The sequence below is a fragment of the Narcine bancroftii genome, chromosome 5 (assembly GCF_036971445.1).
Source record: "Narcine bancroftii isolate sNarBan1 chromosome 5, sNarBan1.hap1, whole genome shotgun sequence".
In the NCBI taxonomy this organism is placed as follows: domain Eukaryota; kingdom Metazoa; phylum Chordata; class Chondrichthyes; order Torpediniformes; family Narcinidae; genus Narcine; species Narcine bancroftii.
Window position 1 is genome coordinate 111,192,764 of NC_091473.1, and position 26,586 is coordinate 111,219,349.

General features: G+C 42.9%; 1 protein-coding gene and 1 long non-coding RNA gene across 7 annotated transcripts in view; one reads left to right on the forward strand and one right to left on the reverse strand.

Moving 5' to 3' along the window:
• The first annotated feature begins 2,119 nt into the window (after positions 1-2,119).
• LOC138763872 (uncharacterized) lies at positions 2,120-18,517 on the forward strand. 2 transcript variants are annotated; one of them, XR_011357870.1, is made up of 3 exons: positions 2,120-4,388; positions 8,039-8,165; positions 18,280-18,517. It is a non-coding gene; the product is annotated as an uncharacterized lncRNA (long non-coding RNA). The 2 variants fall into 2 exon arrangements; XR_011357869.1 differs by having other exon boundaries at positions 2,120-2,480.
• mast2 (microtubule associated serine/threonine kinase 2) overlaps positions 13,418-26,586 on the reverse strand; it is a 416,446-nt gene continuing 403,277 nt past the window's right edge. For all 5 annotated transcript variants that reach the window (XM_069938760.1, XM_069938759.1, XM_069938762.1 and 2 more), the window contains 5 exons: positions 25,911-26,137; positions 25,661-25,783; positions 24,942-25,078; positions 22,582-22,769; positions 13,418-16,426 (listed from right to left, as the gene is read on the reverse strand). In XM_069938760.1, coding sequence (XP_069794861.1) covers positions 14,253-16,426; positions 22,582-22,769; positions 24,942-25,078; positions 25,661-25,783; positions 25,911-26,137 — 2,849 coding nt within the window. In that variant the 3' untranslated portion in view covers positions 13,418-14,252. The remainder of the gene's footprint in view (positions 16,427-22,581; positions 22,770-24,941; positions 25,079-25,660; positions 25,784-25,910; positions 26,138-26,586) is intronic.

Genomic DNA, 26,586 nt, shown 5'->3' on the forward strand with positions numbered 1-26,586 from the left:
ATTTCCTCAGACTTCTCACTCAGCCTACCCTCGCTATCTACAAGGGGTCCAATTTTATCTCTCACTAATCTTTTACTTTTAATGTACTTATAGAAACTCTTTGGATTTATTTCTACTCTGTCAGCCAAAGCCTCTTCATGCCTTTTTTTGGCCTTTCTAATTTCTTTCTTAAGATTCCTTCTACACTCCTTGTAGTCCTCCTTCAACTTCTCAGCTCCCTGCTCTTTATACCTCTTGTACACCTCCCTTTTTCTCCTAACCAAATTTCCAATATTCCTCGAAAACCAAGCCTCCCTATGACTTCCAGCCTTTCCTTTGATCCAGACTGGGACATAAATACTCTGTACCCTCAAAATTTCTTTTTTGAATATCCTCCATTTTTCATTAACATCCTTACCTGAAAATATCCTGTCCCACTCAATACTCCCCAAATCCCTTCTTATTCCTATGAAATTTGCTCTTTTCCAATTCAGAACCTCAACTTTAGGCCTCTCCTTGCTCTTCCTTAAAACTACCCCAAAACTAACAGAATTATGGTCACTAGACCCAATTGGTTCTCCAACATTAATGTCCGCTACCTGATCTAGCTCGTTCCCTAACAGGAGATCCAATATTACACCATCCCGAGTCGGTTCATCTACTAACTGATTTAGAAAACAATCCTGAACACATTTAACGAACTCCAGCCCATCCAGCCCTCTAACCGTATGGGTATCCCAATCAATGTGTGGGAAGTTAAAATCTCCCATGATCACTACCCTATGATTTTCACACATATACGTTATCTCCCTACAAATTTGTTCCTCTAATTCCCTTGGCCCATTTGGTGGTCTGTAATACACCCCTATTAGCACCCTCTTGCCTCCTCCACCCCTTAATTCCACCCAAACAGCCTCACTGGTCGATCCCTCCATACCATCCTGCCACCTCACGGCAGTAATGTCCTCCCTAACAAGCAGTGTCCTTGAGGAAAGAGTTCAAAGGACACACAAACCTCAGAAAAAAAACCTTCACCATATCTCAGTTTTTAATGGACAGTACCTTACTTAGAAACAGTGATCCCTTGTTTCGATTCTCCCAAAAGAGGAAACTCCTGTCTATATCCGCTCTATCAAGACTCCCAGGCTTTTGAACATCAGGTTTTCATGAAGATGAGAACAGGGTGAAAAGTGGCACCAATAGTCATTACATTTATGAGCTCCATTGAATGGAGGGAAACAGCACAAACAGTTGTCAGTAATGGGCCACTGGATTCCGAAGCATTAGAATCAGAATTTAATGCCATGAACATATGTCATGAAATTCGTTGATGTGCAGCATCAAATGCAAATTTAAATTTTTAAAAATAAATATATTTGTGCAAAAATAAGAGAAAAGGTGAGGCAGCATCTCTGGTTCCTTGTGCATTCAGAAGTCTGATGGTGGAAGGGAAGAGGTTGTTTTTGTAAAGTTGGCTCCTGTACCTCCTTCCTGACGGTCACAGTGATAAGGGGGGATCGTCTGGGTGGAGAAGGTCTGTGATGATAGAGGTTGCTTTCTTGAGACACTGCCTCTTGTAGATATCCTTAATGGAGTGAAGACTAATGCCCATGATGGCGCTGGCTGAATTCACAACTCTCTTTAGCTCCTCCATGCCAGACAGTGATGCAACCAGTCAGAATGCTCTCCATGGTACACCTATAGAAATTTGCAAGAGTCTTGGTGACATACCAAATCTCCTCAAACCCCTCATGAAGTATAGCCACTGGTGAGCCTTCTTCATGATTGCATTGACATGAAGGCTCCAGGACAGATCTTCAGAGATGTTGACTCTCAGGAATTTTAAGTTCTTTTCCATGGCTGACCCCTCATTGAGGACTGGTTTGTTTTCTCCTGGTTTAGCTTTCCTGAATCCACAATTAGTTCCTTGGTTTTGCTGACACCACTCAACCAGCTGATCTATATCACTCCTGTATGCCTCCTCATTGCCTTCTGTGATTCTGTCGACAACCGAGGTATAATCGGCAAATTTGTAGGTGGGATTGTAGTGGGCTGCACTGATCCGCAAGTGAACTGGGTCACAGAGGTGCAGGCTCTCACTGGGCTGGCATCACAATGGTCCCAGTGGGGGGGAGGGGCACAAAGGATCATAGGGGTCATGCTGATAAGCTCTTGGAAAGTTCCAGTAAAGTCTGTTGGTTGGTTCAGCTGAGTCACAACTTCCATGTGGTTTTTCTTTCTTTTTGTTGCACTGCACACCCACCACAGTGGTGACCCTGGTGTTTGGACCCCACAATGAATGACACCGAATGCAGACTTGCTGAAGCTGCCAACCTTTTGGACCCACAGCTGTTCGTCTAGTTCGAACAGGCTGAGGCTCAGTTTCAGGTCAGGCAGATCACCGGAGACTCCACTAGATAATACTACATGGTTAGTTTGCTCGACCAGGAGACTTCCAGATGAATCATCAACTTCTTACATCAGCCACCAGCTGCCAACAGGTATGAGGCAATTAAGGTGCTCCTTATCTGCGTCTTCAACCTTTCCCACTGCGAATGAGCGGCACTGCTGCTTCACATGGACGGCCTGGGCAACCACATACTGTCTGCCCTTATGAACGATACCCTGCTTACTGTTTGAGCAGATATTTCTCAAACTGATGCTGGAAGACAGCCGCCAACTCCTCATGGACGACGACTTCAGCGACCCACGCAGATTGGCAGCCTGTGCAGATGTCCTGTGGCACACCACGCAATATGGTGGGGCATCCGTTGACCTAGTTGCTGCGTCACTCCCAGCGGCTCATCTCTCTCCAATTTCACTGAGGAGGCCAGTGACAACTGCAGCAGGTGGAGACTCAAACTCAGCGCGGTGATCAGAAATGGGGTTCTGGAGCCCACCGCTGCCATCCACCCTGCTTCTATTCAGGAAATGTGGGGGCCGGCCATCACTGATGGCTGCAACATCTATGGACCAGCATTTAGGGCAGCATTTCCTTGTGGACACAGGGGTGGAGGTCAGCATCTTTCCTCCCCTCGAACTGAGACACCCACGCCAGGAAGTTGGGACCATCCCTCACCACCACCAATAATAGCAGCATATGCACATACTGGGTGCAAAACATCCTGCTCGAGTTCAGCTCCTGCCATTTTACCTGGACTTTCATTTTGGCTGATGTGTCTCAGCCCCTACTGGGTGCAGATTTCCTTCAAGTCCAATGCCTGGTGGACCCGAAAGGGTGCCATCTAGTCAATTCCAGGACCTTCCAGACCCTCACCCTTTGAGAAACCAAGTTCCTGGCCCTCCACCTTGACTCAGTAACTTTATTGGGCAATGAGTTTGCCAGAATCCTGGCAGGATTCCCGGCTATTATAGTGACACAGTTCTCCACCAGTCCCGAAACATGGTGTCCAGCACCATATCCCCACACAGGGACAGCCGCTACTTACCCAAGCATGCAGGCTTCCTCCCGACAAGCTGCAGCTCGCCAAGAAAAGGTTCAGGAAGATGGAGGAGATGGGAATCATTCAGAACTCGGACAGCCCAGGGCCTCACCTCTTCACGTGCTGCCGAAGTCTTCTGAGGGATGGAGACCTTGTGGGGACTATTGCTGGCTCAATTATGCCATAACATCCAACTGGTACCCAGTTCCCTACATCCAGGACTTCATGGTCAATCTGCATGGAGTGAGGATCTTCTTAAAAATCATCCTGGTCCAGGCACTACCAGATCCCCATGCACCCCAGTGATGTCCCCAAGACAGCCCTTATCAAGTTCCTCTGCAAACCATTCAGCCTCAGAAATGCAGCGCAGATTTTCCAGAGACTCATGGACTTGGTAGGGCACAGCCTGGTTTTCGTTTTTATCTAACTAGATGATATCCTCACCACCAGTCGCTCATGACAGGAGCACCTAACACAGCTGCATCTGCTCTGCCAGCGACTGAGCAACAATGGTCCAGCCATCAAATCAGAAAAATGTCAGTTTGGCCTGACAACCATCAATTTCCTTGGGCACCACATCAACTGACACAGGGCAGTCCCTCTGGAGACCATAAGTTCGCCAAACCAACCATGGTCAAAGGTTTGCAGGTGTTTGTTGGGATGGTCAATTTCTACCATCGGTTCTTGCTGTCCGCTGCAAGGATCATGTGACCTCTTTTCAAGCTGTGTTCCGGCCAGACCAAAGAACTCAGCTGGAATGTGGTGTCTACGGCAGCTTTTGACCAGGCAAAAGATGCTTGGGCCAATGCCACCCTTCTAGTACATCCAAGCATTGATGTGCCAACTTCCCTCACAGTCAACACATCCAACACGGCCTTCAGCAGCATACTGGAGCAGTTGTTTGATGGACATTGGAGACCACTCATTTTCTTCAGCAGACACCTGAGACCCCGGAGCATAAGTATAGTACGTTCAACAGGGAGTTGCCAGCCCTCTTCCTCACCGTTTCCGCTATTTTCTCGAAGGATGGGATTTCACAGTCTTCACTGATCAAAAGCTCCTCCCTTTTGCCTTTGCCAAGATGTTGGACCCATGGTCGGCAAGGCAGCAGCATCACCTCTCATATCTCAGAGTACACAACAGCTATCAAGCACATTTCTGGCAAGAACAATCTTGGGCTGATGCTCTGTCCCATACATCTATCCTGTCTGTGCACTCCCTGTCCCCCCAGAATCAACTATACAGCACTTGCAGTGGCCCAGTAGCAAGACACCAGCCAACCACACTGCAGTCTCATGACTACAGCTGGAGGATGTGCATTTCGGGTCATCCAAAGTCACACTTCCCTGTGACATGTCCACTGGACAACCTCGACCTATCGTTCCTGCCACGTGGAGGCATCGTATCTTTGATGCGCTACGTGCATTGGCCCACCCATCCATCCAGGCAACAACTCAAATGGCCACAGACAGATTCATATGGCATGTCCTGCATAAACAGGTCGGCCACTGGGCCAGAACTTTCCTGCACTGTCAGGTATCCAAGGTACAGAGGCACATGAAAGCCTCTTTTCAGTCCTTCCCGTCAACGCACAGACGTTGTCCCACTCCCTATTTCCAGAGGCACCACATACCTGTTCACGATGGTGAACTAGGTGGCCGGAAGCTGTCCCGCTCTCAGATGCTTCCACGACATCCTGCGCCAGGAGCCTCCATGCCAACTCAATAGCCTGTTTCGACCTTCCTTCCAATATCACGTCAGTCAGGAGGGCACAATTCATGTCCAGCCTATGGGCAGCACTGCCACAGATCCTAGGGACCCAGTTACATCACGCCATGGCCTACCACCAAGTCTAATGGCCTGGTGGAAAGGTTCTATCAGCATTTGAAGATGGCACAGCTCCGAGGACCAGATTGGGTGGATGAGCTGCCTTTGGTGCTCCTTGGCACCCACACAGCACCAGGTTTTGGCCACATCCTCCACTGAGCTCATCTATGGGGCCCCACTGAGAGTTTGTGCCAGCAGCTCATGGCCAAGATGAAACACCTACAGCACTGTAAATGCAACCACGAGGTGGGCTCCCTGGCCCCCATCCCAACCTCACACCACAGTCCAGCTCCATCCTGTATCCTGAAGAATCTCAAAGACTGTGAATATGTTTTCATAAGGAGAGGCGCACAATGGACGCCCCTTCAGTGCCCATACAAGGTCTTATAATACAGCGGGACTACATGCTTTTTGGACATTGGGAGTAGGCAGGAAACATTCACGATCACCTGCCTTAAACCGGCACACCTTGACCTCAACCAACTAATAACTGTTTCAGCCTCGCAGCAGAGGGGTTGGCCTCCCAAATGTACAAACTGTGGACTCAGCATCTCCCAACACTGGTTCTGGTTAGGGGTGGGGGTTGGGTTTATGTATTGGGCAGCACCGATCTGCAAATGAACCAGGTCATAGAGGTGCAGGTCCATACTGGGTTGATGTCACAATGGTCCCGGTGGGGGGGGGGGGGGGGGGTGGGGCAAAGGATCATGGGGGTCATGCTGATAAGCTCTTGGAGAGTTCCAGTAGTCTGTTGGCTGGTTCAGCTCACTCACAGCTTCCATGTGGTTTTTCTTGCACAGCCCACCAACCACCACATTTTAATTGTGCCTCGCCACACAGTCATGAGTGGAGAAAATAGAGTAGTGGGCTAAGTACTTATACTTGATGAGCGGCTGTGTTGTCAGTGAGGAGACGACATTGTTCCTGTTTCGTACTGACTGTAGTGCTCCCATGAGAACGTCAAAGATCCAGTTGCAGAGGGGGGTACAGACACCCTCCTCTGCAGCTAGTTGGTTGGCAGAGGATGGTACACCATCAGGGCCTGATACCTTGCAAGAGTTCACCCTCTTGAAGGATGTTCTGTTGTTGGCCTCACAGTCTGATATTGATAGATGCTCCCTCTTCTTCTCTAGCTTTATAGTTTCCCAGCCCACTTCTATATCCTGCATCACATCCATTGTCCGGGAAGACCCATTTCAGCTTGCTCTTCCCAAGCATATTTCTTCCTACTGTGACTCCAATCTTTCTCCACTTTAACTAACCTCTCTCTCTTTCCATCTGTGACTCTGATGCCTGTCACTTCAAGAATTTCAATTTCCTTGTCTCAAGCTGCCTATTTCCTTCTTGGACATACAATCCTTCTACATGTCCATCCCACACCAGGATGGGCTGAGAACTCTCTGCTTCTTCCTTGAACAGATGCTCAATGAGTTCCCTTCCTCCAGCACATTTCACTTGGATATGCTGGACAAGTTCCTCATCCCCAATCACTTCCTCCAGATAAAAGTTCAGGCTTCCATCCTCAGCTCTTTTTCTGATAAAATGACAACAGTATTTGTGCTGCACTCAAAAATGTCATTAATATCAAAATGTGAAATCTCCTCAGGGTGCTTAGAAAGTAGAGGCATTGGTGTGCCTTCTTCAGTTGGATGGATATGCTGACTTCAAGAAAATTCATTTGAAAAATTCATTCCCTGAAACTTGAAAGTTTTGATGTTCTCAACCTCTGTCCCATCAATGTGTGGTCCCTCGTCCTCCCCTTCCTAAAATCAACAATAAGCTCCTTGGTGATTCTGAGAGCAAGATTGTTGCTCTGGCATCACCCAACCACGTACTCAATCTGCATCCTGGATTAGGTTTAAGATTGCATTTACTTCTTGCTATACTGGTGGTGTGTCCCATTATTTCTGAGAACATGGTTTAGGTTGAAAATGCATTTTTCGTGAAAAATATCGCTGTGTGCATGAACACTGCACAGATCTTAAGTAAAATTCAGTATATACTGGTTTAAGTTGTCCTCAAATATTTTCAATTTTGCGAATACTGAATCAAGTTTTCAAACACCTTTTTTAAAATAGTCAGCAGGTCAGACAGAATCAGCAAAGAGATGGAGACCAATGGAGCAATTCTCGTCATCAATCCAAAAATTGATTGTTTCGGTCTTCAAAGACATCACTTTCCTTTCCGATATTTCAATTCTTTTGTGTTTTAATTTTAGATTTCTACATTCACAGTATTTTGTTCATGGATTCTTTACAGGCAAATTTCAAAGGAAAATGCAGTTAAAGAGGGAAAGAGGGACATGATATTTTCAGATGTGAAACAAAGTCTGAGCAATGACAAAAATGAGCATGTAAAGAAATGAAAGACAAGAGGGAAAATCATCTCAGTGACCATCATCAGCATGTCAGTTAACTAGATCAGAGGTCCAACTAGTTTCAATTGCTGGATGACTTGCCTTTAATAAATTATGCTCTGAATTTATAAATATTTAACTAAATAATCAATATTAGTTATTTATATTAGCTAAAGTGAAGCCGAGAGAACCAGCCCTAACTGTAGAGTTCACATCAAGACCTTTAAAGTGATACTTAGTGGAAACAGACAGCACCATCTCTCACTGCAGGTCAATGTTTGAAACTGAAAGCTTTTATTCCCCCACAAGCATAATCATTATTACAGAGATGGATGTGACACATGGACTGGCCATTGGATTAAGGCAAACCTGTCTCAATCGAACCATTATTATTTGTAGATCATTGATTTTCATTTTCATACCAATTCTACAGGCTTCTTGACTACAATTACATCTGATAACATATCCAGCAGTGGTTTGTTCCGACTGTCATTTATCCAGAAGTCTGATTGTGAATCCAATCATCTTATTCCTCCCTACCATCTAAGTCAACTGAGAGAGTAAGTCTGGGGCTACATTGATCTTGCATGACAGAGGCTACAGGACTCTCAGTGAATCAGCTCATAATGAGATATTTTGTCTGGTATGTATGTTTTGTGCAGAAAAATGTGATAATGTACTGAAGTTACCAGGTAAGTGCAAACACATTTTGAAAATTTTACTTTGCAAGGCATACACACCCAAATGAATACATAGCATGAAGCGGGTTGAATGTACAAGATGGGAGTGGGGTGGGGACAAGACAGAGTCAAGTTGGACCATGATGTTGGCTTCCCAATCATCAACTAACAAGAGTCTAACTTGAGATTATTGATGGTAAGTCCTTCCAATTATAGCAATTTAAATCACTTGTGTCCAGCACAGCACAGGAGCCATTCAGCTCATTATGTCAATGAGAGATCACTGATCACCCAGCCCTTTGTTCTTCTCTAACAGCCCCCAAAAATGTAGCTGTTTCAATTATCACCTATTGCCCTGTCTAAGTTATTATTAAATCTACCATACATATTCTTGAATTGATTTTCTTAAAAAAAACTATTTAATTCCCTTTTAAATTATTATTAGTCTCAAAACCTTCCTAGTCAATCCATTCCAAAAGGTGAAAATCCTGTTTGAGCTGTACCTGACCAGCTTTCCTCTCTGCATATTTATCCTAATTCTTGAGGTCAGAGTTCAACATTCAAAAAGACATAAGAAATTTGCAGAAAATAGTTTGCATTTATATAATACCCTTCCATAAGCACTGAATAGCTAATTAGGTATTTCTGAAGTCTCATCGCTTCCATAATGAAAAAAATGCCCTTTATCAATTTGTATAGAATAAAACTGACAAAAGGGAAGAAGACCACTCCATTTGTTGGTGACCAGGGTAACTCCGACAAGTTCCTCTCTCCGCTTTCAAAAATTTTACTTTCTTACCCCAATGCCAGGTCAGGTGGTCAGTCACCTATTGTCCCAATGCCAGGTCAGATGGTCAGTCCTCTATTGCCCCAATGTCAAGTCAGGTGTTCAGTGCCCCATTCCCAGGTCAGGCGGTAAGTCCCTCATTGCCTCAATGCCAGGTCAGGAGGACAGTCCCCCCATTGTCTAAATGCCAGGCCAGCCTTTCATTTCCCTATTGTCCCAATGCAAAGTCAGGTGGTCAGTCCTCTATTGCCCCAATGCCAGGTCAGGCAGTCAGTCCTCCATTGCCCCAATGCTAGGTCAGGCAGTCAGTCCTCTATTGCTCCAATGCCAGGCCAGGTTGTCAGTCCTCTATTGCCCCAATGCCAGATCAGGTGGTCAGTCCCCCACTGTCCAAATGCCAGTTCATTTCCCTATTGTTCCAATGCAAGGTCAGATGGTCAGTCCCCTATTTCCCCAATGCCAGGTCAGGTGGTCAGTCCTCCATGGTCCCAATGCCAGGTCATGTGCTCAGTTCTATTTTGCCCCAATAGCAGATGCGCTCTTACATGCTGACCATATTCTAATCAATAGAAATATGCAATTCACTGAAAGGTAAAATAACTGAACTACTGAAGAAACATTTTACAAATATCCACAAAATATTATAAGATACTTTTAATATATTTTCTAGATATGGGATTTGTTGCTCTCTCTCAAAAAAAAATAAAGTCTCAATCAAATGAGACTAATGCATTGAACATTATCCAATATAAAAGCATGATTTCATGCTTTTGATATGTTGAAGCCAATAGTTAAAGCATTAATCAATAATATGTGCCTGACATGCTTTCTATTCATTTGCAATGAAATAGTCGAACCATCATTTGATATTAGCATGGCAAATAAAATTGGGAAAAGTTATTACAAAACAAGTCCTCTCCCTGACTGCACTTTCAGGACTCTGGGGATTAATCTTTCCAATTGACTCGCCACTGCAAAAGTATGAGCAACTTTCTGACAGGATGAAATGAAGGCCTAACCATTAATATATTTCCTGATTACAATCTGTTCTCACTGCTACCTTTGGGCAGAAGGCACAGAAGCCTGAAAACCAGCACCTCTAGGATCAAGAATAGTTTCTTTTCAACAAATATGAGACCTGCCGTTATCTGATGCTGTAAAGATTCCTGCACCAGTTCCAAGCCTCCTAGTTTGGCCCCCACCAGGATCTCAGGTTCCTGCACTGCATTGACTCTTGCTCTCCACTTCTATCATTGTATTCTACAGACCACCCTGCCTCCATGTGTAGATAGCAGTGGACCCTCACTCTCCCACTACTTTCCACCACCACTCTATCAGATTATTGTACCTCCCATGGCACACTAATCTAGATAGCTCCAACTCAAGAGAGCTATCTGAACTATTGCAAGTCATTTTTTGCAAGTGAATTTTTGTGAATATTATATCTGTATTTATTGTCTCTTTTAATTCAATTAGTTTACTATTATAATTTTCCTTTTAAGTACCTGTTTGCTGCATCAAGCAAGAATTTCGGGCACATATACATTGTACAATATATATCATAATAAACTCATTATCATTTCAAAGTTACCACACATTCATCAATCAACAGAAGAGACTATTAACTCCTTAATCAGTTGGTCATTTAAAGGTGACCACTGTTTGACTTCAATGGACCCATATCATGAGTTAGCCAAGGAAGAGTAGACTTCAGTCCATTGTTATATTTGCAAGAATTAAATGATGATAACAAGAATTTTTAGTTATCATTCATTTTAATTCTTTGCGTTGTATCTATTGAAGTGAAACACCAATTCCATTATCACAAAGTTCAATGCAGATCGATTAAAATATATTAACAGTGTAAAAGTAACCAGTAACTATTAAAAAAAACATTGCTTTTCACACAAGAGGTACTAGTCATGTAAGACAACACTGGAAATATGGGAGGAATAATATTAACATTCAATGCAAGCTTTAAATATTTTAGATGAAATACTTTGAACCGGATGCATGAAGACAGAGCACCCTGCTGGTTCTAGGCACAGCAATTGCTTGGTCTCATCAAAGTAGAAGAGGCCACATTGAGAGCACTGGATGCAGTAAATGATGTTGGAGCAGGTGCATGTGAATCTCTACCTCAACTGGGCTGTTTAGGTCCCTGAATGGAGGTGAGAAAGGTGGTGTTGGGACAGGTGTTACACCTCCCACAGTTGCATTGAGAAGTGCTGGGGGTAGGTTTGAAAGGATAAGCAAACCAGGGAATCATGCAGTGGTCCCAACAAATAGCAGAAAATGAGGGGGGGGGGGAGAAAGGAAAACATGACTGATCATAAGATCACATTGCAGCTGGCAGAAATGTTGAATGATGTGCTGGATGCTGAGGTAAAAGACCAAGGGAACACCATCTCTGTTCTACCTTGAAGAAGAGCTTAGGCCCAAAACATCGGTTATATATCTTTACCTCCACTGGAAACTGCGAGACCTCCTGAGTTCCTCCAGCATTTGTGTTTTTACTACAATCGGTGTCTGCACACTTTTGTGTTTCAGTCCATTTCTGATCTGTCTGGGGATAGCAGGGAGAGAGCAGACATTTCAGAAATGGAGTAAAAGTGGGTGAAAGCTTTATTACCCACAGAAAGGAAGATACATTTCCTGAAGGGCAATTTAGGAGTCCTGGAATGGAAAGACTCACATCAAGAACAAATGCAGTAGAAATAGGGAAACTGAGAGAAAGGAATGACATCCTTAGAAGACAGGGTTGGAGGAGGTTTGGCCCAGTTATCTCCAGAAATTAGTGAATTTCTAATAAATGTCAGAGTATACATTTATTAGAGGTTGACAAAAGGGACAAAGAAAAGTCCAAGTGAATGTGATGGCAGGGTAGAAGTTGGTGGCAAACATTGCAGGACCAATACATTCCTTGATGACACAGAGAAAGAGTTGGGGAGTCATGCCAGAGTAGGTTTGGAATAAGAGATATTAATGGTGCAAAATTATTGTTCGAATTAAGTATAATATATTAAAGTACAATATTAGAGCATTTGAAATTTCATTAAATTGTGATATGAAGTTTTAGAAAGTTACAGGTATATTTCAAAGAAAAATGCAGTTAAAGAGAGAAAGATTATGACATGATATTTTCAGATGTGAAACAAAGTCTGAGCAATGAAAACAAAGTTATCTGTCTCAGACCGATGGACAACTAACACTCTCAGAACCATTGGGTTAACATGAGAGTCTCAGCTGTATGCAGCGTTGGTAAAATTAGCAAATGATTGACCTGTGCTTGCACTATGACAAACATTTAAGCTTCAAAGTTTCTTGTTGTATGCATGATGCACTCAGACGTGACTGAGAAGGTGCCACTTAAATGAATCATTTAATGTAAAAATAGAACAAATGGTACATTATATTTCAAATAGTTTACTTTGATGACTGCATTAGAAGGAAATGAATTCCAAAACAGTGAAAAATTTTGAAATCAGTGTTTTTGTTTGCATTGAGTCATTTCACAATTTAGAATCCCTTGTGGACATCAAGATGTGCAAATTATCATTACAAATTGCAGAGTAATCTTAAAACATTGTAAATGTTAAAAAGCAATGGCCTGTAAGTTTAAAATACATTTCAATACTTAAAAGTACTGGCTGAGGTAAATATTGGATATGCAACTATTTGTCCCAAATTTGAATTTTTTTTAAAGAAAATAGCACTTAAATACATTAAAAAAGTAGCATTTTCTGTTCATGGCAGTAAACACAACCCTTTTATTTCAAGTATTTCCTCATTAACTTTGAATGAAAACAATATAGCAATAAAGAAATCAGTCAGATTCATTGCAGGTTTAGGTCCCACAGTGCTATAAAGTCCACAGAATATTTTACTATTTTTTTTTCATTATACATAGCAGTTAAAATTTAGTCAGTATTAATCACTGACAATCTAATTTACTCAGTTCAGCTAACTGACACATTTAGCTGCTAGTAAAACAAAGCAATCTACGATTGTTAGGCTAACTAAAGCTCCAGTTCTATTAGTGCAATATATTATTGACAAAAATATGACATAAGATGAAAAAAATTAGGAGTTACACCAAACATAAAACATGCATAACAGCTGAAACCCAACACAAAATTTATTACATTGTGGTCACAGAAAGTTTTTAAAAAGAGTGAACCAAGAGGTAAAAAAAAATTGTGAACTTGTAGATTTTGTATATAAACCCGACACAATTTATATCATGGTAAGATTCCTATATATTTGAAGGGAGTGGGTCAAGCTAACATGGAATAATAATGGAACACAAACATCCTATTGCACCACCATTGGTGGTGATCATGTATTGACTAATACTAAAACTTTATTCTTTGATGCTTTCCACTATTTGTGAAAGCACTCCAATTACACATTCACTACATTCCTCCAAGACAAAATATCTATGTGGCACAAACCCATAAAAACATCCAAGACTGTCATGTATATATTTACAATAAATAAGATACATTTCTCAGATACTGAATAAAAAAGAAAATTACATTACATTTTTGAAGCATTCTGCAGGAATGTATTACTTTGCATCGTGACAAAATACATTAAAGACCTAAAGTTACGAATCCAGCAAATGGTAAAGCATAGGCCCTGATCAAAGCTTTGTTGGCAAACTTGTCCGATACATCAGAGACTCTGTTTGCTATAAATGCACAATGTAGGGGCATTTTGTAAGTGGGAATCAGTTAAATTTGAAAATGTAGAAAATAGAGATGGCAAAATAAATGTCTTGATGCATTCATGTGCATTTATGGCATTTCTCGTAGAATCACAGTGTATTATCATTCACTTTGCTATCTTCAAACAGACCATTGGTCCAACATAAAATCAAAATGGATTTTTAACAATACAGAAGATGGAGAAAATAATGTTAGATACTCTGAAATGTCAGCTCACTTCTAAACAAGAGTGAAAGTATAGGATTTTGGAAGCACAACCATTGTCCCCAAATTTGAATATAGTTTTAAAAGTAGGCTAAACTATTCACAAACATGTTTTTTTCGCAACTGTAAATCAAAATAAACCAAACGTGCAGCTTTAAGGTACCGACAAAAGATGGTAATTTTTAAGTTTGGTCCTGTTGACTATTTCTGTACAACTGGAAATTGCCAACTGTTTGTCCCAAATTATCACGTGAATTTCTGTGACCTCTGGGAGCCTTGTCCTTTCTTGTGGTCTGGTGGCTGTTTATTTTTGAAGTGAGAGTTTCCAGATGGATCCTTCCCACATTTTTCCACACAGGACTGGTATTGTTCTCGTGGTAATGGGCTTTCTGTCACATCCTGCAATACTTGGTTCTCACTTGGTGCTTCTGTGACTTGGTCAACCTTTAAGGGTAAACCACAAACTTCAGCCTTTTCCTCGAGTTGTGATTTTACGTCGGTGGGTAGCGATGAGGGCGCTGTGACATTTGACACAATTGCAGGATGAAATGTGCTAAATTGTGACACTTGCTTATCGTTCCTGACCATCAAATCTTCTGACCCCAATTCTTTCCGTCTCTCTGTCTCCGTTATCCCTGGAATAGCCAATTTCACTGGGCCCAACACATTTTTGGCAACAGTAGCTAAATGGGAAACAAAAGGTGTTTTAGCAAAACTAACTGGAGAATATTTAGATCCAGTGTTTTCCAGACTAAACAAAAGTTGACTTGTAGGATGCAGCTCTTCATTTTTCTTTAATTTTGGCTCACTTTGGTTTAAGCTTCCTTGAATTTCCCCACTGGCGGATTGCTTACTTGACTGTTGACATTTCACATCATTTGACTGCAGAGGTTTTTCACCACCTTTAAACGGATCTTTTTGTTTATTTGCACTTTGCCCTTTCACCTCATCATTTGTTTTGCATTCAGTTCCGATGGACTCCTGAGATTCTTCCATTCTTTTGGACAGTTTTGAGGTACGAGAGGATCCTGATTTAAAAAGCAGATTGTCAGCCACAGGGGGGTAACATGCAATTAGTTTATCAGTTGCTTCGGATAGTTTTTGATGTGCATCCTTTGATAAGTGCATCATTTGATTAAGAGATGTATTATAGTTATCCCTGCAAGTTTGGAACAATCCAGATTGAACACCCTGTTGTGTTTTGATTGGTGTTGCCTTTCTGAACATTTGGCTGAATGCTTCTTCTGGGGCTTTTTGAATTAATGGTGTTTTGGGGGAGTCCTTATTCTTTGTAGTGATGCAATCTATCACAGGTTGTTCTGTTCCTTTTGAGCCACTTGAGTCTGTTTTAATCTGGACGCCTGACGCAGCATATTCTAATCCAGGCTTTTCTCTTTGTTCTGTGTCGACTGAATAATCGTCTGCTTGATAAGGTTCTCTCATTTTATGTGGCATGATACGGCCCAATATGGTTCTCCCAATGTTATGTTCTGGAGGCTGAGCTAAATTCATTTCTGTAGACCCCATCTCTTTAGCCTCAGATGTGAAAGTAGAGCTGAGGTCATCTTCTGAAGAATCCCTACTTCCTGCTTGATGTGAGTTATGACCTGCTTCAAATGAATTTGAACCTTCTTTCTGAACAGAGGGCTGATGCAACTTCTTTCCTTCCTGGCTGTCTTCTGAACCCTCATCACTTTCATCTTCAGAGATATCTACCTCATGAATGGCATCTTGTTTTTGTAGAGCTTCTCTCCTTCCTGCCCTATCATGTCTTATTGCGACGAGTTTGTCATTTAGCTTTCCCCTATTCAATCCCTCTGAAGGTTCTTGCCGACCAATTTTTCGAGCAGCAGGTTGCTTTAGTGTTCCCTTTTCTGCAGGGCCACGTTTACTGCCTGATGATTCATTAGCATATTCCTGTAAACTCTGTAGACCGGGGTCTCTCTGCAACATTTCCTTTTTGAATTCAGAATGTGATATATCCAGGCTATGCTTTCGGGAGGATGACAGTTTCTTTTCAGATGATAGCGTGGAGGCCAATTTTTCTGCAGACTGGACTCTTTTTAATAATGGTGATCTTGGAGGTTCAGCACTTTTTGGCCTTGAGATCTGTCGAACCAGTGGTGGAGATGAATGTAATTTAACTGGGAATGACTGTGCTGCGTTGGAACTACCCAGAGAATGTGACGGCAATGGCGATGGGGAGCGCTGAGGGGAAGTTGGTTGTGGAGTGGGTGATGGAGTGCGAGCAAGAGGAGAGAGAGGGATGTTTCCTGCAGACTTGCGTCTTGGTGACCTATACTGACGTTGAAGCTTGGGTGCCAATCCTTGGAGAGAACTTGGACGGATGTGACCAGAACCTGCTGGAGAATTGGGTACGCTGGAACTGGGAGAGCTGCTCTGAGACGAATTGCCAGCAACTAGAAACAGGGAAATAAAATATGACATTAGCATCAACAGAAGTCAATTTCATATCTCACATTTTAGATGAAAACTACGAATAATTATTCAGGGGGATGAAGAATCATTCTAGCAAACTAGTCTTTGGTTTCCAAGACCATGTTAGTTGAAATTGTTCTGCACCAACATACTGTCTTGATACTTTATTAAATTACGTGCATATCTACTGGAATGAAGTTAAAAGAAATGGGTACTCACTTTCTGAATTTGAAGTTATGAAAAGTGGACTTAAAAAAAAACTCAAGAATTTATTTATCTTTATTGTTTCTTCATCTTTCTCACCCATTTAGTACTGAGATGCCAAGTAAAAGGTTAAGTATATGGGCCAGATCAGATGCAGTGTTTCTGTTAACCTGGTTCAGATCAAAACTTAGAGATGCTGGAGGAACTCAGCTGGTCACGCAGCATCGATAGGAAGTAAAGATATATTACCAACGTTTCAGGCCTGAGTCCTTCCTTACTCAAGGTATGAGCTACAATAAAGAGACAGATGTCTGTGTTATAGGTTTGGGGAAGAAAAGTGGAATAATGGGAGGGGGAGAAGTACAGAACACAAACAAAAAGAGATGATTAGATATAGGAAGACAGGAGGGAGGAAAGATGAGAATTGATTTTGGCTCTGTGAAGGGAGACAGAGAAAAGGAGGGGGGAGAGAGAGAGGGGGGGAGACAGAGCAAGAGGAAAGGTGTCATGGGGAAAAATGGTGGAATGGGCTTCTATTGGAAACCAGAGAAGTCACCGTTAATGCCATCCAGTTGGAGGGTGTCCAGAAGGAATACAAGGTGCAGTTCCTCCAATTTGCAGGTTGTCTCAGTCTGGCAGTGTACGAGTCCATGGACAAACATGCTAACAAGGAAATGGGATGGAGAATTGAAATGGGGGGCCACTGGGAGATCGACGCTATTGCAGTGGACAGAGTCGAGAGGCACAGTGAAGCAATCTCCCAGTCTGCGTCCAGTCTCTCTGACATTGAGATTACAACAGGAGCACTGAATGATTCCCTGCAGATTCACAAGGGATGCATTGGTTCACTTGGAAAGACTGTTTGGGGCCCCGAATGATGGTGAGGGAGGAGATGTGGGCGCAAGTGGAGCATCTCCTGTGGTCCCAGGGTTAGGGGAAATTGATGGAGAGGGAGGAACGGACAAAGGAGTCAAGGAGGGAGCAGTCCCTGCGGAAGGTGGAGAGGGAAATATGTGTCTGGTGGTGGGATCCTCCACCATTTCCGTCATCTACTATGTGGTTCCCCCTCCCGTTTCTCTTTTTCTCTCTGGCCTTTTACATAGGCGCCTGTCTGTCTCTTTTTTTCGCTCATAAGTTGAGAAAGGGCTCAGACCCAAAACATCGGTGATACCTCCAATGGACGCTGCAAAACTGGCTAAGTTCCTCTGCATTTTCACTACAAGCACAGCATCTGCAGATTTTCTTGCTTCACTCCAACCTGTTTCTGCAGCAAGGTCACCCGATTAGTGAGACTAAGTGGTGGGTCCGTGACATTCCTAGAGAGAATGTGGTAAACTTCATATATGGCCAATAGTTTTGAGCCAGTCATGCCTGACAAATCTTGTTTTTTGAATGGGTTTGCTGACCTTCTTTGAAAAAAACAAAGTGAAGTTAAAGTTTTCTCCCTCCTCCCCCCTCTCCAGTTTCAAAATGGCTCAATTCATTGCTTTAGGCCTGCTGCAAAATGTAGAACTTATCCACACTGATCATTCATTCATTTGTTGTTCGTTTGACATTCTAAATATAAGCATATTTTTAAATTCAACGACATTGACAATTCTAATTATGCAAATTTTTACCATGTGCTCAGTCAACAGAAATAACAGTGAAGAGCCAAGGATAATGTGTTAAAAAAATAATTAATGATCAGAAAGAAGATGGCAAATCAGAGAACAGTGTCTGATTTGAAAAATATCAACTATAAAAAGGTCGTTAAGGTTATCAGAAGTATGACCTCAGGAGCCTCATTGCTCACAAACGGCATTGTCTCATTCAAAGTCATGTTCAAATCCACAGAAAGCAACCAATAAAACAAAATGCTACAAAGAGAAAAATCGCTCTGTTCATTAATCTCCACATTAGATACATCACCATTGATCTTAAATAATATGCTGTAGAACAAAATTTAGTGTTCACAGTTATTAAGAATGTTCTGTTGTATAAGGAAACACAAGCGAATGTCAGTTCAAGCATTATCCTGTTCCTTGATATTTGCTATATACACAAATGGAATGGCCCAGTTACAAATTATTTAAAAATAGCCAATTGTTAATGCTTCAGAATTATGAAACTGTTGGATCAATATTAATTCAGCTGATGACAGTTTGCAGAAATCTATTTTTGAAAGTAGAAATGGCCATGAACTTCTAGTTCTAACAATGATTTTTCTCAGTTGGCAGTTGAGGTATCTAAAAAAGTGACCGAAAACTAAGTTTAAAAAAAATTGTAGAGGCCCGGTGCACAAGATGGCCAATGAACGTGGTGACCGCGTGGATGCCACAGGGGCCAACGACCTTCATCCTAGGTGACAACCCGCATGGCAGGAAACAACGATCAACAACGAGAACGCTGACCAATCCAAGGCCTGCGCTGCTGTGATGTCACTCCTGTCATCAGCAGTGGGGAGAGAATATAAGCAGAGCTGCCACTGCAATAAATCAGTCTTCAACTTTGACTTCTTGGGTGTGTGTCATTCTTTCCACACTTCATGGTAGCCCACACGTGACAGTTGGACCTGAAGATGACAGACCAGACGGCTCTTCATGCAGTTTCTTTGAAGCTGCCAATGTTCTGCACAGCCACACATGTGGTTCGAACAGGATAAGATCCCGTTCCACCTCTGACAGATCACCGCTGACAACACGCATTACTACTATGTGGTGAGCTCGCTCAACTTGGACCACAGCAGTAACGTCAGCTAATGTCAGGAGCTATTCACCTGCACCTTTGGGCTCTCATGGCATGAGTGCATCGCCCGATTGTTGCTTAAGGATGGATTGGGGGAACAGGGCCCCATCTGCTCTCATGAGGAAGATGCTTGCCCTTGCTGAGGGACACAGGCCTTGCCTGCTCTTCGAGCAGATTTTCCTGGAGCAGCTGCCCAAGGATATCCGACTCTTGCTCGCTGATGAGGACTTCAGCGACCACAGGAAAGTCACAGCCTAAGAGGATGTGCCCTGGAGAACGAAGAAAGAAAATGGCACTTTGGTGGAGCAGATCGCTAGGACCCACACACAGCCGGCAAAAAGGCCACAGCTAGCGGAGAGGCAAGTGGACCCCCCTACCCAACAGCACTGTTACTATCACCAACAATGGGGTGCAGGGATCTGTCAATGCCACCCACCCTTTGTGTTTCAGGGAAACGCCATGACCAACCGTCATTAATGGCTGAGGTGATTGGTCAATGTGACAGCCTCCTCTGTCCAGAAGGCGCTTCCTTGTTGACACCGGTGCTGAAATAAGTATCATTCCTCCCTTGGCCTACAACACCTGGAACAGCAAGCAGGACCCGGCATTGAGGGCACCGAACAGCACCACCATACGAACTTTTGGCACCCACACTATCCCCTCCACTTTGGCAACAACCGGTACACGTGAACATTCATGATTATGGCAGTGGGCCAACCATTCTTGGGACCAGACTTCCTGTGAGCCCACTGCTGGTGGGCCTTAAAGGGTGGCATTTGGTGCACACCAGGACTTTTCAAACAATGCCCCTGAGGGAAGCCAAGTTACCTGCCCCCCACCTTAACTCCACTACTTTGTCCGACATTGTCATTTACGCAGATCCTAGTGGAGATCCCTTCGATTGCCATAATACAGTTTTTATCCACTGAACTGAACTGAAGCATGGGGTAAGGCACCACATTCTCCCCCGCTCAATGCCAGGGAGCGCCGTCTCCACCCTCCCCCCCCCCCCCACCCATTGAGAAGCTCACCCTCAGCAAGGAGGAGTTTAAAAATATGGAAGAGCTGGGGATAGTGCAGTGTTCCAACAGCCTCAGTGCATCCCCCCTGCACGTGGTACCTAAAGCAGGAGGAGGGTGGAGGCCACGTGGTGACGATCGCCACACACCGAAAAGATATCCCAAATCGAAGACTTTACCGCTAACTTACAAGGGGCAAGGGTATTTTCAAAAGTTGACCTCATCAGGGGCTATCACCAGATCCCGGTCCATCCCAATGACATCCCTAAAACCGCCATCATTACCCCTTTTGGACTTCCTGAGAATGCCCTTTGGACGTAAAAATGCAGCCCAGACCTTCCAGAGGCTGATGGATGTGGTGAGCCAGGATCTCACATTCACATTCAATCTATTTGGAAAATATTCTCATCTAAGGCGACTGTGCACCCAGCTGCAGGAATTCAGACTAACTATAAACCTTGCTAATTGCCAGTTCAGGCTGGAAACGATCAACTTTCTGGGGCATCAAGTCTACAGGCATGGAGTGAAACCCCTGCCCAAAAAGGTAGAGGCTGTTTGGCAATTTGCCAAGCTCCACACAGTGAAGGGGTTGAAAAAATTCACCGATATGATTAATTTTTATCACCGATTCATATCGGCAGTAACCCGCATTATGTGCCCCCTTTTTGCACTCATGGTGGAGAAAGGTAAAGACATTACCTGAGACAATGAGGCCTCGGAGGTGTTCCAGAAGGCCAAGGATCCACTGGCCAATGCCACCCTTCTGGTTCACCCCAGGCCAGAGGTGTCAACCGCTCTCACAGTTGATGCCTACAGCACAGCGTAGTGTACTGGAGCAATTCATGAAGGGCAATGGCAGCATCTGGCCTTCTTTAGCAGGCACCTCCGGCCACCTGAACGTTAGTCAACCGGTTACCACTCAGCCCCTACATCGCAGAAGTAGGCCACTGAAAGCAGCAAACAGCGTTCTGATTGCAGGTTCTGCTGGGAGGGGGGTGAGCAGATCATGTAACGGTCCACTAACCAGGATGTGACTCAATGGCCAGCAACTGCACAGACCCCGCTGGGGCCAACGACCTTCTTCCCAGGTGACAACCCCCATGGTGGGAAACAATGAGCAATGGCAAGAATGTCGACCAATCTGAGTCCGGTGCTGCTGTGACGTCACTCCGGTTGTCAGCAACAGGGAGAGAATATAAGCAGAGCTGCCAGTGGAATAAATCAGTCTTCGACTTCTTGGGTACATGTCATTCTTTCCACACTTCATGGTAGCGCGAACGCTACATTTCGCCAGTGTTACTTAAAAGCAAACCATACCATTTTCAATGAATACAGACATATTCCTCATAATTTATTTTGATGTATATTAGAGGAATTGGAAAATTCAAGTTTGTTGGAATTCAGAACAGATTCTTTGACCTCACTGCCATGGAAAATAGTCCAAATTTTTTCCAGTTTCAATCACCTTAGACAATCTAGAAAATTGGCATCATGGTCAGCACATTCTTTGTCGGCTGAAAGGCCTGTTCCTATGCGACACTGTTCTGGTTTATGTTGAATATTTATCTATTTACTAATATTGAAAGCCTATATCCTGTTATTAGCATTCAAAAGACATCCTGTTGCACAACAAAACAAAAAGAAATAAGTCCTAATGAGAGTAATGTAGTTAAAAACAATCCAGGAGCCTTAGAGATTTTAGCTGGCCAACAAAGTTTATCACAGCAGTCTGACATAATTATTACATTGGTGTCTTTTTAAGGACCTAAAGGAAATAATTTCAAATATAATCTGCAGTGCCTTCACTTCTATTTTTAGGCTCTATATATTTAACTGTTGTAAACAGTGGGATCTCAGTTTCTGAATTTTTCTGGAAATTTGTTTCAAAATCCCATAGATGCAAAAATAGCAATGCCCTTTTTATACTGCGGCATTTGCACTTGGTTATATATCATTTTATCGACAATACTCACAGAATTAGGCATTGTGTTTTGTTTTACGCAAGATGTTACATTCCAAAATAAAGTGTCATGTGCAAGAAAGCATACAGTAATTTCTGCATTAATATATTCCAAAGACATTCAGAACTGTTATTTTAAGTAAGGGTACTGCAAAATCTTTTTAAGGAAAGGGCTGTACTGAGCTTTTCAAAAATATAAGGCTTCAGATATAGAAATGAGATCCACCTGAATGTGTAGAATCTGGCGTGGACCTAAAATTCTGAGTCGGTGAGCGAGGGGAAATATTGTGTGTTGGTGATCCTGGCACACTTTCTCCAGATGATAGCGATCGATTCAGGGAAGACAAACTCCGACTTGTATGAAGCAATGATGATTGTTTTGTTATCTTTCGGAAGAGGGAACTCCTTTTCTTACTGTAAATTGTAAAAGAAATAACATACTGAGCACGATAAAATAACTTCCCCAAGAGGTCGATTTTTAAATGTCACGAGATGTCTCGAAAAACAAACTCCAGAAAATAAGATGAATCAAGAAATTAGCTATGTCGGACCATTCACCAATAAAATACAGCTTGACAGATCTGCTTGCAAACTTCTGAAAATACCTCTCTGAATTGTACATTCTTCTTTCTTTCTTCTTTGGCTTGGCTTCGCGGACGAAGATTTATGGAGGGGGTAAAAGTCCACGTCAGCTGCAGGCTCGTTTGTGGCTGACAAGTCCGATGCGGGATAGGCAGACACGGTTGCAGCGGCTGCAGGGGAAAATTGGTTGGTTGGGGTTGGGTGTTGGGTTTTTCCTCCTTTGCCTTTTGTCAGTGAGGTGGGCTCTGCGGTCTTCTTCAAAGGAGGTTGCTGCCCGCCAAACTGTGAGGCGCCAAGATGCACGGTTTGAGGCGTTATCAGCCCACTGGCGGTGGTCAATGTGGCAGGCACCAAGAGATTTCTTTAGGCAGTCCTTGTACCTTTTCTTTGGTGCACCTCTGTCACGGTGGCCAGTGGAGAGCTCGCCATATAACATGATCTTGGGAAGGCGATGGTCCTCCATTCTGGAGACGTGATCCATCCAGCGCAGCTGGATCTTCAGCAGCGTGGACTCGATGCTGTCGACCTCTGCCATCTCGAGTACTTCGACGTTAGGGATGAAAGCGCTCCAATGGATGTTGAGGATGGAGCGGAGACAACGCTGGTGGAAGCGTTCTAGGAGCTGTAGGTGATGCCGGTAGAGGACCCATGATTCGGAGCCGAACAGGAGTGTGGGTATGACAACGGCTCTGTATACGCTTATCTTTGTGAGGTTTTTCAGTTGGTTGTTTTTCCAGACTCTTTTGTGTAGTCTTCCAAAGGCGCTATTTGCCTTGGCGAGTCTGTTGTCTATCTCATTGTCGATCCTTGCATCTGATGAAATGGTGCAGCCGAGATAGGTAAACTGGTTGACCGTTTTGAGTTTTGTGTGCCCGATGGAGATGTGGGGGGGCTGGTAGTCATGGTGGGGAGCTGGCTGATGGAGGACCTCAGTTTTCTTCAGGCTGACTTCAAGGCCAAACATTTTGGCAGTTTCCGCAAAGCAGGACGTCAAGCGCTGAAGAGCTGGCTCTGAATGGGCAACTAAAGCGGCATCGTCTGCAAAGCGTAGTTCACGGACAAGTTTCTCTTGTGTCTTGGTGTGAGCTTGCAGGCGCCTCAGATTGAAGAGACTGCCATCCGTGCGGTACCGGATGTAAACAGCGTCTTCATTGTTGGGGTCTTTCATGGCTTGGTTCAGCATCATGCTGAAGAAGATTGAAAAGAGGGTTGGTGCGAGAACACAGACTTGCTTCACAGAGAGGAACAACAGTAGTCTAAGTTGTCTTTGTAATATTTAACAGGATCTTGCAGCAACCTTATAAGAAATGTCCAAAGACAAGACAAGTTGGATGCAGTGCTGTCACAGAAGAATCTACTTTAACTGTATAGTGGGAAGTCCCAATGTGACTGGAAATTAACATAAAAACTTATACAATCTTGCAATTATCATATTGGTTAACTTCCAGACAAAAGCCATCACAGTAAAGAGTTCACCAGTGTAATATGAAACAAACAGCCACTAATCAATGTCAATCAAAATTGAAGAATCATACACAAGTTAGGTGCTAGCATCAATGAAAATATCTGTCCAACAAAAAAACACCAGCAGTAACCTGATATGCAATTTCACTGCACAGAAGATCATCATTCAATCCATCATGCCTGGATGGACATTAAAAAAGTAAGCTTCCCCAACCAATTCCAGTTCAAACTCAGCAGATGTGGTGATATTCTCTGGCTGTTCAAATGGGATTTCAATTTTTGTCCCTCCACCACCCTGCTTCGTGATGAACTCCAAATCTTCACTCTGGGTTTTATTCTCAACTTCCTTCCAATTATTCCACTTTAATTATATTCCTGCCCCACCTATTACTGCCTCCAGAATTAATGTCCATCAGTAATTCTTATGCAATTGGAGCAAAAATTTAAAAAACCCCAATACTTATTTCAAATAATGACAGGGTGATCCCTGCAGAATGAAATTGGCAAAGATGATATTCAGTCATTTTTGGCATAAAATACCTCTCTTGGCTATCTTTTGTTCTGCTCTTCTTATTCCTCCTTGCCATCTTTGACTTGTGGGTAGATCGCCGAGCTGGTCCAATCTTGATTGAAGTATTCTCAAAAGGAGTCGTTGATATTGAAACCTTGGTTCCACTCTGAATACATATTCATTAGAAAGTAATTTTTATTCTTCTATCAATTACATTCAACTATTTTTGAATACACATTTATGCTATAGTGAAGTATTAACATAGGTTAAGAGATAATAATTGCTATGACATAATAACATTTTAAAGATATTGTGTCAATGAAGCATACTCCAAAAACAATTTATAAATATATTTTACAAATTTTTTATTTTTGGTATTTCAAATAATTAAGAAATTCAAATCATTAAGAAATTCAAATTAGTCCAGCTGGCCATATTTTGATGTACCAGAATAGAGTTTAAAATAAACTGAAGAATAGAGATCAATTTTATTCACACAAGATCGCAAGGCAAGACAACCCAGTTATTGGAGAGCTACCACTTTATGAACACAACAGGAACAGAAATAGACCACTTGCTCTCAGTTCCCTGAACTTTTTTTTAAAAAAGGTTTCCTTGTTTAATATACTCTGAATGAACTAGCATCTACAACCCTCTAGGGTAGAGATTTCCAGATATATCTCTACATCTACCCTGGTGTGCCCCAATGGATCTTATATTACATGTGATTTCTGAAAATGAATAATACCTTTAATATGAGTTCCACCACTTCTGTGTGCACCAGACCATGGACAGGTTCTCCATTGACATGCGTTATCAGGTCCCCTGCACGCAAGCCAGCATCATGGGCAGGTCCATCACCCTCAACATGCTGCAAGGAAAGACATCAAGAGAAAGGAAGATTCAATGCACAAGTCAAAACTGGTCAGACTCAAGTCTTCAATGTTTTAGAAACAAAAGCATGGTTTCTTCCTCAGAAACTGGGTAAATCTACTTACCCAGACCATGTGGTGAACTGTAAAGATATCACTTTCTCCCATGTATACTCGGATAGCTCGAAGGGTAAACCCATATTTTTTTCCAGCTCTGTGGATAATGATTGGAGGCTTCAGATTGCTTACTGCAGGAGAAAAATCCCGGCTTGGTGAAGAATCTCGTGAAGATGGATTGGACGACAAAGAACATGGTGACATGGGACTGGCTAAAGGAGAACCAGCATGATGGTCTATGTAAACAAAGGATGAGGTTATTTAATAAGGCTTATTTCAAAGGTTTAACTGTCAAAAATTAAGTTTTCTTTCAGAGCCTATGTAGGCTCCGATAGCTCAGTGGTTAAAGCACTGGTCTTGTAAACCAGGAGTCATGAGTTTGGTCTTGCTGGAGCCTCATTTCTGTGAGGGGTGCTGGACAAAGTTGGTACTTTGTCTTCCTTACGGTAGACAAACAAGTGAAAACATTGATTTTCTGTCCATCTTAACCCAGAATTGACTTGTCTAAGAATTTGTTTATATGTTGGCCATAGAGGGTTTAAAAATGTTTGCAACAGAAGTGGGACCATTGGTTAACAACTTAGTCTGAATTGTCTAATGCAGTGGTTCTCAACCTTTTTCTTTCCTCTCACATACCAACCCCTATGCTATCAGTGCTCTGTGATGAGTAAGGGATGGTTTAAGG